At 53.8% G+C, this 15,767-nt stretch overlaps 6 protein-coding genes across 6 annotated transcripts; 3 read left to right on the forward strand and 3 right to left on the reverse strand.

Moving 5' to 3' along the window:
* Positions 1 to 1,039: 1,039 nt before the first annotated feature.
* Positions 1,040 to 5,052, forward strand: POX_d05331 (uncharacterized protein; the record flags this gene model as incomplete). Its single annotated transcript, XM_050114179.1, has 3 exons — positions 1,040 to 1,113; positions 1,276 to 4,832; positions 4,973 to 5,052. 3 exons carry the CDS (start codon positions 1,040 to 1,042, stop codon positions 5,050 to 5,052), a joined length of 3,711 nt encoding a protein of 1,236 aa, XP_049969130.1.
* A 2,529-nt stretch (positions 5,053 to 7,581) lies between these two features.
* POX_d05332 (uncharacterized protein) lies at positions 7,582 to 9,611 on the reverse strand (the record flags this gene model as incomplete). The annotated part of the gene is made up of 4 exons (XM_050114180.1): positions 7,582 to 8,766; positions 8,830 to 8,994; positions 9,054 to 9,310; positions 9,410 to 9,611. 4 exons carry the CDS (start codon positions 9,609 to 9,611, stop codon positions 7,582 to 7,584), a joined length of 1,809 nt encoding a protein of 602 aa, XP_049969131.1.
* Positions 9,612 to 9,979: 368 nt separating this feature from the next.
* Positions 9,980 to 11,259, forward strand: POX_d05333 (putative tRNA pseudouridine synthase 1; the record flags this gene model as incomplete). The annotated part of the gene is made up of 2 exons (XM_050114181.1): positions 9,980 to 10,013; positions 10,085 to 11,259. 2 exons carry the CDS (start codon positions 9,980 to 9,982, stop codon positions 11,257 to 11,259), a joined length of 1,209 nt encoding a protein of 402 aa, XP_049969132.1.
* Positions 11,260 to 11,688: 429 nt separating this feature from the next.
* POX_d05334 (rRNA-processing protein EBP2) lies at positions 11,689 to 12,904 on the reverse strand (the record flags this gene model as incomplete). Its single annotated transcript, XM_050114182.1, has 2 exons — positions 11,689 to 11,975; positions 12,049 to 12,904. The coding sequence occupies 2 exons, from the start codon at positions 12,902 to 12,904 to the stop codon at positions 11,689 to 11,691; spliced, it is 1,143 nt and encodes a 380-aa protein (XP_049969133.1).
* A 356-nt stretch (positions 12,905 to 13,260) lies between these two features.
* Positions 13,261 to 13,662, forward strand: POX_d05335 (uncharacterized protein; the record flags this gene model as incomplete). Its single annotated transcript, XM_050114183.1, has 3 exons — positions 13,261 to 13,320; positions 13,385 to 13,484; positions 13,562 to 13,662. 3 exons carry the CDS (start codon positions 13,261 to 13,263, stop codon positions 13,660 to 13,662), a joined length of 261 nt encoding a protein of 86 aa, XP_049969134.1.
* Positions 13,663 to 14,145: 483 nt separating this feature from the next.
* Positions 14,146 to 15,335, reverse strand: POX_d05336 (Protein disulfide-isomerase tigA; the record flags this gene model as incomplete). The annotated part of the gene is made up of 2 exons (XM_050114184.1): positions 14,146 to 14,723; positions 14,813 to 15,335. 2 exons carry the CDS (start codon positions 15,333 to 15,335, stop codon positions 14,146 to 14,148), a joined length of 1,101 nt encoding a protein of 366 aa, XP_049969135.1.
* Positions 15,336 to 15,767: the final 432 nt, after the last annotated feature.

The following is a 15,767-nucleotide window of genomic DNA, read 5'->3' on the forward strand; positions in this document are numbered from 1 at the left end:
GGACCATCCAATCACTCATGGCACAAAGTAGGATGGATGGCTATCTTATCAGGATCTCCTCTGGACCGGGTCCCCTGCTTGTTCTCTCTTTCTCTCTCTACAGCCGTCCACGAGCAGCTTCCACCATGGTCAGTGCTGAGGTCATCAGAACAATACAACTGAATTCTCCCTTCGAATCCACCGAGACCGAGACGGCCAGGGCCGGGAGAGCTTATCGGTGCAGCGCACGAGCATCCAGGATCAGGGGGAAGGGCCCGCTTTAGGGAGAAGCATGGACGCCCGAGCGAGTGTTTCACAGGTGGCCAACGAGGTGGAGTCACTTGACCAAATGACGATCATCGTCCTCAGCTTCATCTGTTCCGAGACATGGTCGAATCGGTCCAGTGATGGATTGAAGCCTTCGATGAGCCTCAAGCAAGTTCATTTCATTCCTACTGCGACATACAACATCCTCATGGTCACACCGGATGGGACCCCTGCATTTGGCTCATCTTCGCACTTGGGGGTTTTCTCTTTTATTTTTGCGTTGTACTATTGTAGTATGGGGCCCCTTGTTTGTTGTAGAAGAGGTCAGGAACGGAACGAGGGAATCCTTAGAGCTTGTTTCAAACGCGACTGCGACGCAGAGCAGTCGCTGCAGTTTGAGTTGCAGGCTTCGAGGGGGAGATCAAAACCCACGGCTAAATAACGGTGCACAAGGAGCGAGCACATGTGTACTAAGTGATCCATGCGGCACAGACTCAACTCCACGATCATGAGTCCAGTGCTCCGAGTGACCACGTTCGCAACTTGGTGTTTGGGGAAGTTTGATTCCCCAAAGATGGTGTCGCTCATCAACGTTGACGATGGCTGGGAAAGCCGTCCCGGGGGCGCTCCTGACGCCAAACCACCCGAAAGCCCCCTCCCCCTTCTTTCACCTTCTCCAAAACAACAAAAAAAAATTAACCCCTTCTCCTGCAAGTCTCAAGCTCATTCGGATTGAGAGACCAAACGGCTTGGTCTGCAAGTTTCTCTCCGAAACGCTCTCCATGTGCGAGCCATGTCGCTCAATGGGCTAGATTCCCCCTCGGTCGTGGAAGCCTACCAGAATGCGTTGGCCGATGCGGGTGGATGGTACGTACGCCCTGAATGCGTCGCGGAATGCGAAATCATGCCTCATCCACCTCTCGTCTTCCACTCGGGTGTCCCGGGCACAGGTGGTCGCACGTCGGAGCACTGCTTATCTCATTGATTGCCTCGGAACCCAGTCTCTAACGGGTGGGATCGTTCTGCTAGGTTCTTATTACACTATACGGCCCGAGATGAGGTCGCTCTCCTGGATCGAGGGACCGGCGGAGTACCCGACGTTCGCAATGCGGTCGATCACTACGATGAATGCTCGCCGTTGTACGGCTTCTTGCATTACCGGAGACGAAAAGTCATTCTGCGATACATGCCCGAGGGATTGTCTCGGCTGATACTTGGTATGAATTCCATCGGGAGGCCGATGATCGGGCGCACATCACTGACGGAGACCTCTCTCACCACAGCGCGGAGCAACGTACAATTTCAATCGATCCTCGACAGGTTTACGCCTCACGATACTGTCCTTCCGATCGCCTCGGTGTCCGACCTCAACGAGAGCGCTCTCTCGTCCGCGTGCCTTCTCCACACGGCCTCAGGGTCGGCACTCTCGGCATCCAACTCGGTGCGGGGCCGCCGGTTGATGGAGATCACGGAAGATGTGGAGGAGAATTTCCCCAGGGAAGAAAGGGAAGGGCAGAGCGGCGTCGACAGGGTGTCGCAAGTGCAGCGACCATCGCCTTCTCTACAGATCACCGAGAGTCAACAGCCAGAGGCAACCCTCGTGCCACTCCCCTCCACCCCGTCGCATCACGTCGAGATCTCATCTCCAGATCTGCCAGTTCCTCCCTCGCGAGCCAGTTCTCGGTCTCCGCTCTCCTACAGGAACCCGGAGGATTCCCACGAACGCACGCCATCCCCAATGTCTCCCCGATCGCCTGGGTCGACGACCTCCGAGCGGCCCCGGTACCAAAACATTCTCGATGAATTCCCGCGTCCGTCGGATGACATCCGAATGTCCTCGCAGTCGGCACGTCCCTCGTTGCGCGAGCTCGAGCGCGCGGCCGGGCACGCACACAAGGTCAAGCTGGGCCCACGTCCGGTCGTTGATGCAAGCGGGCGACCACGCACCTCCGGGAGCTCTCGTACCAATCCAGACCAGCGACCAGTGGCCCCCATGCCCGCCGGCCTGCGATCGTCCTCCGTACGAAAGCCGTCCCCCAGTGTCCCCGACGTGCCCCGTCCGCGTTCGCAGGGGAGCGCCTTTGCAACCAAACCGAGCAGTCGAGCACCACCAGTGCCGCCTTTGCTGGTCCCTCCTGCGTCCGCGCCCCTGTCGAGACCGCCCCTCTCTCCGGGGGCAAAGTCCCTCGGTGCGCTGTCCACCTCATCTGGGCTGACCCCCGAGAAAGAAAGGTTGATGAAAGCCCTCCAACAACGGAAGAGGCAGATGGCCAAGCGAGCGGAGCAAACGAAACACAAGGCAGAAGGGCAGGAGCATATGGCGACATCCACGTCGGCAGATTCAGTGGGGGAGAAGAAGCTCACTTCGTCTCAAGGCTGGGGCGCAAGTGAAGGCCCACCTTCCTCAGTGCAGAATGACTCCAACGCAACGCAGGTGATCTCAATCTATGTGGATCGAGACATCACTACATCGCATCTGGCCCCCACGGGCTCCCCCTCCGCGGTCATCGACGAACCCCCAGTGCGACCCGGAGGTACGACTTCAGCAATGAGTACTGAATCCCAGTCTCCCCCGGAAGGAGCGCCCCCTCAGCCGTCCGTCCCCATGGATATCGTTGAAGCGAGAACGGACATGGCCTCGTCACCCGTCGTGTCGAGCGATGACCCGGCGCTCAACCGCGAGACACCTGTCTCTGACGCTGACTGCCACTCTTTGGGCAAGTCGGGTCCCAGTGCTGACACGACATGCTCCGCCGATCGCGCAGAAATGCCCCCAGATATCACCAAGGCCGCATCGCGCATGTCTCCTGAAATTGAGGTTTCTGAGCCTGAAGCGCGCGCGGAGCACACCGAATCCACCCTCTCCGGTCCAATAGACGCTCAGGGCGACCGAGTCCCACCTAGCGCCCACGTTGAGGTCCCACTCACCGAGGAAGCAGCCAACATTCCAACCCCGACGCCAGCTCTCGAACAGACTTCCCCTGTCCAACCACCCACGATAGTCCCAGTCCTTAACAGGGACCAGAGGGACGAGAATTCCGCCGAGGCAGGCCTCGCACAAGTTGACCGCACCAACCACCCCGATCTTCTCCTTGTGGTGGAGCCCTGCAGCAACCCCACAGTCGCGCCCGTGGAGGTCTCTGTCGAGCCTGTCTGGCAAGACCAGAACCAGCACGCTTCTGAGGAGCAATTGAATTCGACGACGACCTTGACCTCGACCGCGACCGCGACGCCTACAGTTCCCCCCTTGAACCACCGACGCAAAAATTATTTGGAGCCGATTCACGTCTCGGCACAAGAATTCTCCGACGAGGACGGCCTTCTCTCGGATGATTCGTTCATGGAGGAACTAAGGTCAGCCACCGTCGAGGAAGCCAGACCGGTTTCGGTCAAGTCCCCCAATGGCGGGGATCAACCCTGGAAGGGTCCTCGTGCGGCTTCCGGACCTCATATACCATCCACCTCTGCCGGTCAACCTTTGATGGTCGGTCGATCCGCTTCAAGCTCCCACGTCGAGAGGGGGCTGCCGACTCCGGTCCTAGTGGCGAAGAAGATCAACGTCTCGTCCGGCATCTCCAGCCGCATCAAAGCCTTGGAAAAATTCTCCAGTCGTGAAGGCACGCCCTCCGGGTCGAATCTCGTGCCAGGTCCGTCCGCGTCCTCGTCATTTGAAGAGTTACGCAAACGCGCGTCGATCCAAGTCCCCCACGGCACCACCCTGCCGGATTTCTCTCGTGCGCCCAGTGTCAATCATCACGATGCGCGCCCGGTGTCGGCGGCGGCTCATCGCCGAACGACCTCGATCTCGGTGACGGCTCGGATCGTCCGCGATAGCAGTGCCTCGCCCGATTCCTCTGGCGTGGAGCCGTCCGAGTCGGAGGTCCTCAATCTTCAACCGAGCGCCTTGACTGTTGAGCAACATGAGGTTTTGGACACAGAATCACCGGATCTCACGGCTCCCGAGCCCCCCACGGCAGCGGTACCCGTCGAGGCCCGTACGATGTCCATGTCGTCCGCTGGATCCTATTTCCAACCTAGCCCCGTGTCTCGTCCTGCCAGTCGCCTGTCTATCTCGTCACGGTCCAAGACCGAAGAGAACGTGATTTCTGTCTCCCCGCCAGATGAGAAGAAAGGCTCCCGTGCCTCTCGACTGATGCGCCGGGTCTCCTCGATCACGTCGACATCTCGCCGCAACATCATCGGGGCGCTAAGCTCACCCGTGAAGGAGGAACACGCGGCCGTCTCCCCTCCAGAGGAGACGGTCATCTCAGCTTCTTCCTCGCGCCAGACCTTGTCCGAGCCCATTGACATTGGTGAGGTCAACGTGCAATTTCCCGGGACCTTGCTCTGGAAGCGCCGATTCATGCGCATTGACGGGGACGGATATGTGGTTTTCACCCCTGGCACTCATGATACCAGTGCTCGCAACATGGTAAAGCGCTACCATTTGTCGGAGGTTCGGGCGCCTTGTCTGCCCGATGAGGACATGCAGGAGCTCCCCAATAGCATCTTGCTCGACTTTTTGGATGGCAGTTCATTGCAGTGCGCATGTGAGTCTCGGCAGGGACAGGCCTGGACTTTACAGAGTAAGTTTTCCACTTTTTCCTATTTCCTTTTTGGGGGGGGGGGGGAGATAACCACCCAGCATCAACTTCATTTTTAAACCGAGCCAAGGGCACATCAGTACTAACTCGTATACCTGAACAGCTCTCCGTGACGCCCACAGTACTTATCAACAATGACTTGACCACTGAGCAAACTCTCCTTCGCCGTGACCGAGATCATTCTCTCTTCCATCAACTTTGATTCCCTTCTTTTGCATATTTTAGTTCATAGACCTTTGGGTGTCCCGCCCTTCGTTGCATGTCTACTGTGCGGCCCACGTTGTGTCACTTTTCCCCTTCTCGTCGCCATTCCGGCTCTGTTTCGATTCACTTGGCGGGGTGGGTTCGTCCCCTCCCTAAGGATAAAATGTCCTGTTCATTTTTTCCCCTGCTGTTCCTTGCACTTACAGATTTCCTAACTGTTTTCTTCATCTTGTGCCTCTTTGCTTTTGACTGTGCACAAGATGTATGCGGCATCTTCGTGGTATACCCCCATTTTCTCTTTTCATTCTCAATTCAAGGCCAAAAGCAGACTGCATTGCTTCTCTGCGTGTCAACCCTTTTTCTCTCCTCGGTCTTCTGCCAAGCCAAGTTCTTACTTTTTGGGAGGAGGTGCTGTTCACTATGACTATTGACCTCCCCCGGTGCATGCAAGATGTTTAAAAAAAAAAAGCCCCGGTACAATGCAATTGTCACTTACGGCATGAATTATGGGCAACTGCAGTGCTCTTGGATGCCCAGTCTCTATTCAAATCAGATGACCAGAAGAGTCTCGGATCGCATAGCGTCTTTTATTTCCTATCTTTTTGATTCAAAAAGCTCAAAACCTGGCAGCCGATAAGCTTGATTAGAAATTGCATTCGATGCAGCACAATTCACACGGAAAGTGACACAGTGCTACAAGATTGACATGTACAATCGTACCTCGGATTCACGTCAGGCGATGTTGACCTGGATGAAACACGGCAATGTCCGGCCCGCTTGGTAATTTTAACTGATGTCTCTCCTGCGTCTATTCTGCGTCTATTCTGACCGAGATGTCTGTGCAACTTGAAGAAGCCGGATGACGGAGGCCCGGATAGTAAATAGACTGTGTCCATCAACCATGGAAACACCCACGGTGGCACGCTGTCCTAACCGTGGATATGCCCCCTAAGCTAAGACAGTATAATCGCATGACTTCCACGACACATGGTACTATCCAAAAGTGTCGACTTCATTCACGCATCACCAGGTTACTCCAAGGTCTTCTACCAAAAACTCGATAATTCCCATTGAAACACATCCTTCCTGGCTCCTAAGCCCATTCATCTCGATTCAAGGGAGACATTTTTCAACACCCAAGCTCAACCCTCCATCAGCCGAACATTCAAAGAACATCCCCCGCCTCAATTGATCGCGATTTACCTCTCGTGTCCTACGCAACCTACCTACCTACTGATTTGCTCACCATGAGAATACCACCCATCATTCCACTCATCTTGTGCACAGCCAGCCTCACCACCGCTACACCAAGCACTCTGACCGACTCTCTCGACGTCAAAAATTTCTACATCCAACAAGCAGCCGATGGATCCAATTACTTACATTTCACCCTTTACAGTCTAATAACCGGTCTCCATGACTCTTGCACACTCACATGGTAGGCACCGAATACGCACCTCTTGAAATTATCCATTCATTCCCATTTTCCAATTCGTTCATACAACGCCCACCTCTTTCTACTCCTATTCCCCTTCCTCTACCCAGAAGCGGTGGCGACTGGAACCTTTAGCGTTGCCGTCCAATTGAGTAATGCACCCTTCTGATTCAAGTAAGCAGGACCACAAAAGATCCCGTCCAGCCAGGCCTTGCAATGAATCAATGTCTGAACGAGCATTACCAGTTTGGATTCCGATATGGCATTGGCAATATTGAGAATTTTGTGCTTGTGGTTCAGCGTGGAAATGTGGAGGCGCGGCGTGCTTATGAAGTGATTAGTGCGTATGCGATGAATTCGGCTTGGATGTGTCGTAGGAGTCTTGGGAGACTGGCTGGAGGTGGACTGCGATGTGAGTGGAGGGGGGCTTTGAATATTAAGATTTAGAGGGGGGGGGGAGAAAGGGAGAAACCTCAAGTGGGATTTAAGCCAGTGGGGGCGTTGGGTTATTTTTTGGAGAATTTTTGTTTGATTTTGAAGCTACTTTCTATTGGCAGAGTGTGTCTCGGGGGGTGAAAGCTAGATATCAGCCACGGGTAATTGTTGAGCATCGAGGATGTGACAATCTCAACACACTGGGGGATGATGAGAGGATCATTCCATGAACACCAGAAGCAAAGAATCGACTTTTTTCAATGCATACTGGAGTTGCACTTTCTGGCAATTATTCTGTACTATTCTTTCCTCCCAAGGATTCAACCCCAAAGTACAAGTTTCGAGCAATTTCTGTCGTGGGCACGGCCCAGTTGAGTATGCCGTCTTTGTGGTCGCCGTCACTGCGCACGCCAGGAAGCGATGAGCCCGCACAATATCAACATTTCTTTATATGTTGACTGCGGCGAGAACTTGACACGGCATTCATAACGTACGTCGGTCACTTGGGGCACAGCAAAACTGTACATTCCATAAGCCCCTTTTCGTACAGGTAGACACACCTGGATTCGTCCCTTTTTGTCCGAGGCTGGGAGGGGAGAGGGGCGCTCGTACTGAAGCGATCATGAACCAAAGGGGCATAGAGATCGTCTCATTTGTTTAGGTGGTCATTTTTTCATGGCTCTCGTTTGCGTGATGTTGCCCATTAGACTGTGAGGCCTGTTTCTCACAATCGCTCTCGCCAGCAGCCTGTGCTTGTTCTTTCTCTTCGTCTCCAGCGGTTTGCGGAGGATATTTCTCGGGAAACGCAGAACGCATCTGAGCAGTGTGCTGATTCAGGAGATATTGCATCAGATTGCTGACAGGCATCGTGGTGTGCATACGTCGCTCCGCCTCTATCACCTCGATCCGCATTTGCGCCTCCCAGTCGTGTTCGGTGGCATGAGCTTCAATTTCTTTCTGGCGCTGCTCACCCTTGGCGGATATGGTTTTGGAACATCCTGGCATCTGACATGACCAGACCTCCGAGATTTTGTTCAGTTCGGCAAGTGGATGCGTGGAAGACAATTGTTCGCTTTTCTTAGAAGGTAAAGACGGTGTGTGATAATGTTCCGAGGAGAGCACGCTTCTTAGGAGTGAGGAGGCACCGGATCCGGAATTGGAAAGCAGAGAGCGACCTCGAGACTCGGCATTTGAAAAGGGTGTTCTGATCAACTCGTGGCCGCGAACCTTGCTGGGAGTATCGACATCTTCCGGACCTTCTATATCTTCATCGCCGTTGGTCTCATGGTTAGAGGCCATGATGACATCTTTGTTGAGGACAGAGTTACGGTGTCGTTTTCCAGTCAATTTTCCCGACACCACAGAATTAGTCTTAGGGCGTAGAACAGACTTTTGAGTGTGTCTCAGTCCCTCGTCATCGCTAGAGTCCTCAAGTGGCTGTAGAGGATTCAGCTGGAGCTCGTGCGGAAGCAAAGTGTCCTGCGTGGCAGCATTCGTTAGCTCGCGATGAATCACGTAGCGAGACCAACGAAAGCCCGGAGAGTCTTCTTCATCCATCCGCTCAATGACCGCCGTAGCTCTGGCGGCAATGACGTTGCTCGCATTCTCCCGACTTAAAGAGTATCGATCAGCCAAGCGTTCCGTCAGCAGGTCCAGGTGCAGTCGTCGCTTTGCTAGGTGTCCTTCATCTCTCAAATCCTTCAACATCGAGTAAATGGATTCGACCTGTGATCTGGCAATCGTTGCTGGATCGTGCCGTGGTGTCGAGGCTCCGGTTTCAGTCTGCTCCGAGTCGTCTGTAGACTCGTGGGACCGCTCTTCCATAAGTTGATGGTAGATTTCCTGGGGGATAATAGTTGTTAGTGCACAGCCATGAAGATCATACAAGACGCTGCTCCCACTTACACTAAACTGGCGACGTAAGTGTACGAAGACGTTGGTCCTTTTCCATTCCACGCCATCGGCGTCATCGTCTTCGATCATGCGTCGAAGGAGAAATGGCGCATGTTCCGCAAAAACTTCCGCAGACTGCTCTCGGGTCTCACAGTCGCCGTGCGTGTGAAAGACATACTAGGCCGTGGTCAATTGGGTATTCGCAGGGGACCGGAACTCCCAACTAAGAAACGTACCTGTTCGCAGAGGTTTCTGAAAGAAGGATTGAGCTGTCTCTTGCCATGCTGGTGCTGATCCGTCAAAAAATAGAGCATATCGACCGCTTGAACCATCCGATTGAAAGTAGGAACGTAGCCCTTGGCTGGTGAAATGTTGTACCAGCCAGCTTTGCCGGCCACCCAGAGCTCGATGCTCCGGTCCTCGGTCTGTCCGTATGCGTAATGCGTAACATCATCGATAATCACGCGCTTTGAGGCAGTTGCCGGGTCAAGTACTATACAACAAAACAGTTGGATATTAGAAGAGAGGTTCACAAGGCGATCAACACAAGGTGCAGTGCGACAAGCGGCAGAACCATGCAATAGCAACTTACGTAGGTGTGTTTGGTCCTCTCTCAGCTCCAGGCAGCCGATCACCTGGACCGGATTTTGCTCGGTGGCATCGAGAAGATTGGCATAAAGCATCTTCCCGGGCCGGAGGACTTTGACATCCACCAAGTCAAAGTCGGGCCAGTCATTCTCGTCAGTGATGGAGGGATTAATGGGAGGGAGGACGGTATCTTCGCGGGCGCTCATGGTTGCGTTAGCTGCGGGAAGACCATGGTGGTGACACTTTCGACGGGAACAGGTCTTTTATCACGGCGTCGATCTTCTCTGGGTGCAGAATCGATGAATAAAAGAGCGAAGTTGGGTTGGAAGCTCGCGCGCATCAACAAAGCGAGTCTTTAGTTGCTAGCCGCCAAGCTTCCCATGCCCACCGATTGGCCTTATCGATTAGCCTCCGACGCCGAGACGGTTATCGCGCCGATTGAGTGGACGCTGCGGTTCCAAGCTCCAGTCCTTTTTTTTTCCTCCCCCCAAGACATTGTCTCCTGCTTTGGTCATAAGAGCATCCGGGGTGACAGATGCCATTCCCACGAAATTTTCAGCTATTTCGTACCACTATGTCGGGAGAAAAGATCTTCGAGGGCTGTTTTGGTTAGTCGAGCGCGCAACCAAAAAGGAGCGGCAGAGTTCCGGCCAGTACAAGACTGACCTAACCTGTATAGCCGTCCACAAGCCGCAAGGCATCACCTCCGCCGATGTGCTCCGCGATCTACAGCGCCATTTCAATCCCTCAAAGCTCTTCAAGCCATGGCTCGACGCCGAGAAAGACTTCCGCAAGAAAGAGAGTACTTTCCAAAAGAATCGCCGCCGCAACAGGAACAAGAAGATTGAGGTCAAGATCGGACATGGTGGCACCTTGGATCCCCTCGCGACAGGTGTGCTGATCGCCGGTGTGGGAAAGGGTACCAAGTCACTGAACGAATTTCTGGCCTGCACCAAGTCCTACGAGACGGTCGTTCTCTTCGGTGCGGAGACGGATACGTACGATCGCCTGGGCAAGATCGTACGTCGGGCACCGTATGAGCACATCACCCGCGAGGCGGTTGAGAAGGCCCTTGACCAGTTCCGGGGAAAGATCATGCAGCGCCCACCAATCTTCTCGGCGCTGCGAATTGACGGAAAACGATTGTATGAGTACGCGCGGGAGGGCAAAATGCCGCCCGTTGAGATCAAGTCGCGACCAGTCGAGACTGTCGAATTGAAGATTGTCGAGTGGTACGAACCGGGCACTCACGACTACAAGTGGCCTGAACAAGAGATGACTGGCGATGAGAAAATGATTGCAGAGAAGCTCCTTGACAAGGAGGCTGAGCTGCCGGTTGAAAATGAAGCCGCAGATCAGGAGTCATCCGCAGCCTCCAAGCGCAAGACGCCGCCCCCAGCGGAGTCGCCAGCGCAGGAGGACCAGGAAGTGGCTAAGAAGCAAAAGGTCTCCGAGGACAATGCCGCACAGGCGATTGCGCCCGCGTCGGAGACCGAACCGACTACCTCGGATTCAAAACCGGAGGATGGCTCTGCTGAGCAGACAGACAAGTCACGCCCCCAGCCGCCGGCCGTCAAGATTCACATGACGGTGACCTCGGGTTTCTATGTTCGATCACTAGCACATGACTTGGGCAAGGCCGTTGGAAGCTGCGCTCTGATGAGTGAGCTTGTTCGGAGCCGCCAAGCCGAGTTTGAGCTGAAACCGGAAAATGTGCTGGAATACAAGGACCTGGAACAAGGCGAGGAGGTTTGGGGCCCCAAGGTGCAGAATTCCTTGAGGACTGGGAGCGCAAGAGAGCGGCTAAGGCCGAGGCCGAGGAGCAAGCAAAAGCCGGGGAGTAATGTCGAATGATTGATCTCGACTTGTCATTAATATAAATAGCTGTTGTACAGTAGCCTTCATGCGTGCAAGGATGGCCGGGGTCATTCATTATTGAATTAGCACATACTGCCTTTTCACTGGATTCGAGCGTGACAGGAATATTTTCCCGTTTGCCACCTAATTTGTGGGAAAGATGGTAATTGCCCTGTGTTGGCGCGTGAGTGTATGACTTTGAACTTTGAAAAAGCCGCGGCTGGAACCCACGAAGAGGTAAATTTCAATTGATCATGTGCAAATGCAAGGTAAATCTCTAAAATATTACAGAAAAGCATGGCGGATGTCCACCCACAAGAATTTTGGTTGCGCCTTGCGCCATCACTTCCCTTAACTTCAGAAGGACATAGCGGTCCAAAGCAAACTTCAAATTTACTCAGACCATTTCCAAAGACAGCAAATTTTCTATGACCGACCCTTGGCGGCAGCTCGCTTGCTCTTACCGGGTCGCTTGGAAGCGCCCGCCTTCATCTTCTTTTGAGAGAAGCCGCGCATGTCACCGGTGGAAACAGCATCACCACTCTTTGAGAAGCGCTTCTTACCACCGAAGCCGAATTTTTGGTCCCGTCTCTGGCGTTTGGCGTTGGGGCCGCCTTCACGGTTGCGCTTCTCGGGCTTACCAGACTCCTCAATTGCGACGTCGAACAGATCATTGGCATCATCAGTAGGGGCAGAAGAATCAGCCTTGCGCTCTATTAGAGGTAAAGGGCATGTCAGTGAACGTTTCCAAAAGCCAATCATAGACGGCGGAAAGGAAAGACTTACTCTTCTTCAGAGTGTTGATCTTCTCCAAAGTATCACGCTTCTCCTTGGCGCGCTGCTGCAATTTGGCGACCTGCACCTGCTTGCCGAACTTCTTGAGATCACGCTGGCGACGAGCCTCGGCAGCGGCCTTCTTGCCGGCGGCTTCTTCGTACAGCTTCTTCTTGATCTTATCCATGTGCTCGTCGTTCTTGACCATCTCGGCGAAGTAGTCGCCTGGGCGAGTGAATGCGACGCCCTCCTTCTTCAGAAGACCACGCGCTTGGATGGCAGCAGCCTGGCACACCTTGTAGAATGCAAGCTCTCGGTTGAGGTCGTCATTGGGATCGGTCACCTCGATTGGTTCTTTCGACACTAACGAATTGTGTTCAGAGAATGGGGTGTTCTGGTTGATGAAGGAGATGCGTTTGAGGGAAGTCTTGATCGCGGCAGAGTTGTTGATAGTGAGACGCTGATGAGGAACGACATCCTCTCGCTCATCCTCCTCGAGATCTGATAGGAGAATGTCTTCTTCTTTTTCTTCTTCTTCTTCTTCTTCTTCTTCCTCCTTCTCCTCCTCTTCTTCTTCTTCCTCATCTTCATTTTCCTTGTTCTCAGCCTCGGCCTCGACCTCTTGTTCCTTGTCAGACTCATCAGAACCGTCTGCAACTTGAGCCTGCTCCTCTTCTTCCTCTTCATCCTCAGACTCTGCAATCTTCTTCTCTTCGGCCTTCTTGCTGCTAACTTCGGCGCTGGCGGGAGTCTGATCGGTAGACTTGCGCTTCTTCGCCGCCTTCACCATCTTTTTCTGCTTCTCAGCATTGTAGTCTCTGCCCCGGTGGGCGTCGAGAGTTTGAAGTAACTTGCTTCGTTTGACCATGGTGCCTGTTCTGAACGGGGGAAGGAAAACGTGAAGAGTCGGTTATTCGGTTGCAAAAAGCGTAGCTGAGATGCTGCTACGGGATTTTTTTGAACTCGGATCCACCCTGATCGGGTTAGCGCTGCGATAAGGGACAAATGGAGTCTAGCCTGCATCGGGCCCGGAAAAGAGTGTTGATCCGCTCTTATCGGCAGGAGCCCAACCGGTGACATGGTCCCTGTTGCTGAGCATCCGTAGAATGGATCTGGTCATTTGAACTACAGTAGAAAGATCATACACAGTACCGTCCCACAACTCTTGCATCTGCTTCTTTGTCTGGGCTACTACTACTGCTGCTACTGCTGCTACCGTACGCTATGGCTGATTCAAAGTCTCCCGAAAAAACGAATGCGGAAGAGTCATTTCTATCACAATCTGTATGCGTGGACTCCTAGCGGCCGTAACCTTTGTCGGCATTGTGCCTCCACTGACACTCTTCAGAACTCAGATGCCCAGGGTCAACTGACGGCGGCGGTCGATGAGCTCCTCGATCAATTGCAGGGCAAATTTGACAAAGTCTCCAAAGAAATGTTTGGCAAATGTGCGTCCCCTCTCTCTCTCAAACTATATCTCACCCGAGCTAGTGACAAATGTTGGTGATCGACTAACGCCTCGCAGTGGATGATATGACACGCCGCCTGGATGAATTGGAGGCCTCGTTGACAGCATCGAGTGCCGAGTCACCAAGCGCTCCTCCTCCTGCTGCTCCTTCCACATGAGGGAATCCAAAAGACTAGGGGCTCTGATGTTTCAAGGCTGTGTATACGAAGCGATTTCATTCTTGACAGGCCGGCACCCGAAGGCCTGGAGTTTGTCCACCATACATATACATGGCGAGAGCTGGACGGCAAGAACTCTATTTTTTCTTTTTCTCTTGTTTCAAGTACAATGATACCCTGTTCAATTCAAGAATAATGGCAGTGACGAAAACAATTCATCTCTGTAAACAGTAAAGAGCAATGAATCTATTCTCGGGTGTATGGGCAGATGCCCAAAGTCGCGTGATAGGTGGCGTAGGCTCACGCGGCATTCTTTTGACGCTTCTAATTCCTTAAAGTACAGCGAAAGTAGCGTAGATGATATATCTGTAGCTCATCACGTAGTGCAGAGCGCGTGCAGGAGAAATGGTTCTTTTTATGAGGGGTTCCCTACACCGCGGGTTTGAACCAAGGAGCTCAACGGAACAAAAGCAAGCGTCTAATTTACAGCTCATCCTTGGGCTCTGCCTGTCCAGCAAAGCCACGCAGAATGTTGCTGCGCGAAACGAGATCGTCAAGCTTCTCAGGGGCAGAGCCACCCTTGCTAACAAGCTTCACCAGTCGAGCCAGCTCCTTGGACGCATACTCCTGGTTTGCGCTGAGCTTGTCGGCAACCTTGACGTAGTACTGAGCGTACTTGTCCTGGAGGCCCTTGGCGGCCTTCTTGATCTCGGTGGCGAGCTTCTCAAAGTCCTTCGTGGGCACGTACTCGGCAACGAGCTTGTCCAAGACGGCAACGGTGCCGGCCTTGCTGTTCAGACCACCACCGACGGCGCGGAAAGTGCCAGTCTTTGAGTTCAGGAACTGGATGAATCCCTCCTCCGAGCGGGCACCAGTGTAAGTCTCAGGCTCGGTGGAGCCCTTGGGGAAGAACTTGATGGTAGGGTATCCGGTGATGCCCTGCTCCTTGGCCAGAGCACGGGCGTTCTCGGCCTCCGCGTCGACCTTGGCAATAACAACGTCGGACTCAAGAGCGAAGTCGTTTGCGAGGGTCTCCCAAACGGGAGCCAGGGTCTTGCAGTCTAAACAGAGAAGCGACGCCACGTTAGTACTTCAGGGGGATGTTTCATTGAGAGCATGGAGCCCATTTGAGAAAATGGTCCAGACTTACGTCCGCACCACGGAGCAGTGAAGGCGACCAGGACGTCCTTGTCACCGCCGACAACGGTCTTGAAGGTAGCGTCGTTCAGGAACTCAACCTTGCTGGGCTCCTTGGCAGCACCACGAGGCTTAATGCCAGTCTTGTCGGTGATCCACTTGGTCAGACTCTCCAGGTCACGTCCACCCTGGTATTCCTCGGGCTTGTCGCTCTTGCCATCGAACCACTTCAGGGTAGGGAAGCCCTGCACACCGAAGCGCTTGCCCAGGTCACGGTTCGCATCGGCGTCGACCTTAGCGACGGTGACCTTGTCCTCAGCAAAAGCAAAAGCTGCACCGAGCTCCTCGTAGACGGGAGCAAGGGTCTTGCAGTGGCCGCACCAGGGAGCAAAGAATTCGACGAGAGCGGGCTTGCCGGACTTCAAGACCACTTGGTCGAAGTTGCTGGGGATCAGGTCTTTGACGGCGGAGCTGGCGTTGGCGAAGCCGCTGAGCGCAGACAGAGCGCCCAGTAAAAGGAAGCTCAGACGAGCCATGTTTTTGGTTGCTTGGTGTGAAAGTGCGTGGTGAGCGATTGAAAGAAGTGAAAATCTTTCCCCCCCTGAGAGATCCAGCTGGTTCGACCGAGATGCCCGTCAGATTGCCGCTCGACAAAGGATGACAAACCATTGGAAGAGGCCAAGTGGTTCCTTTGAGGCCCACCGAACCCGCAGATCCTCTCGGTGGCGGGGAGGAGTTGGGGGCACAGACACACGCCGACTCGTCAGGCACCTCTCCGGGCTTCATGGGATCAACTGAGGATTCTATTTCACGATCGTGTTGATCTTGTAGAAGTGGCGAGGTATGGAGGAGTCCAGGATCGTCGACCGAGAGAAAGACAAGCATCTCATAAGCTATCGCCCCCATGAGTACCAATCAAGCGAGCCGTGTGCCTCGAGGTACCGAAATGAAATTTTTAGGTTTTATCG

The sequence above is a fragment of the Penicillium oxalicum genome, chromosome IV, assembly GCF_001723175.1.
Source record: "Penicillium oxalicum strain HP7-1 chromosome IV, whole genome shotgun sequence".
In the NCBI taxonomy this organism is placed as follows: domain Eukaryota; kingdom Fungi; phylum Ascomycota; class Eurotiomycetes; order Eurotiales; family Aspergillaceae; genus Penicillium; species Penicillium oxalicum.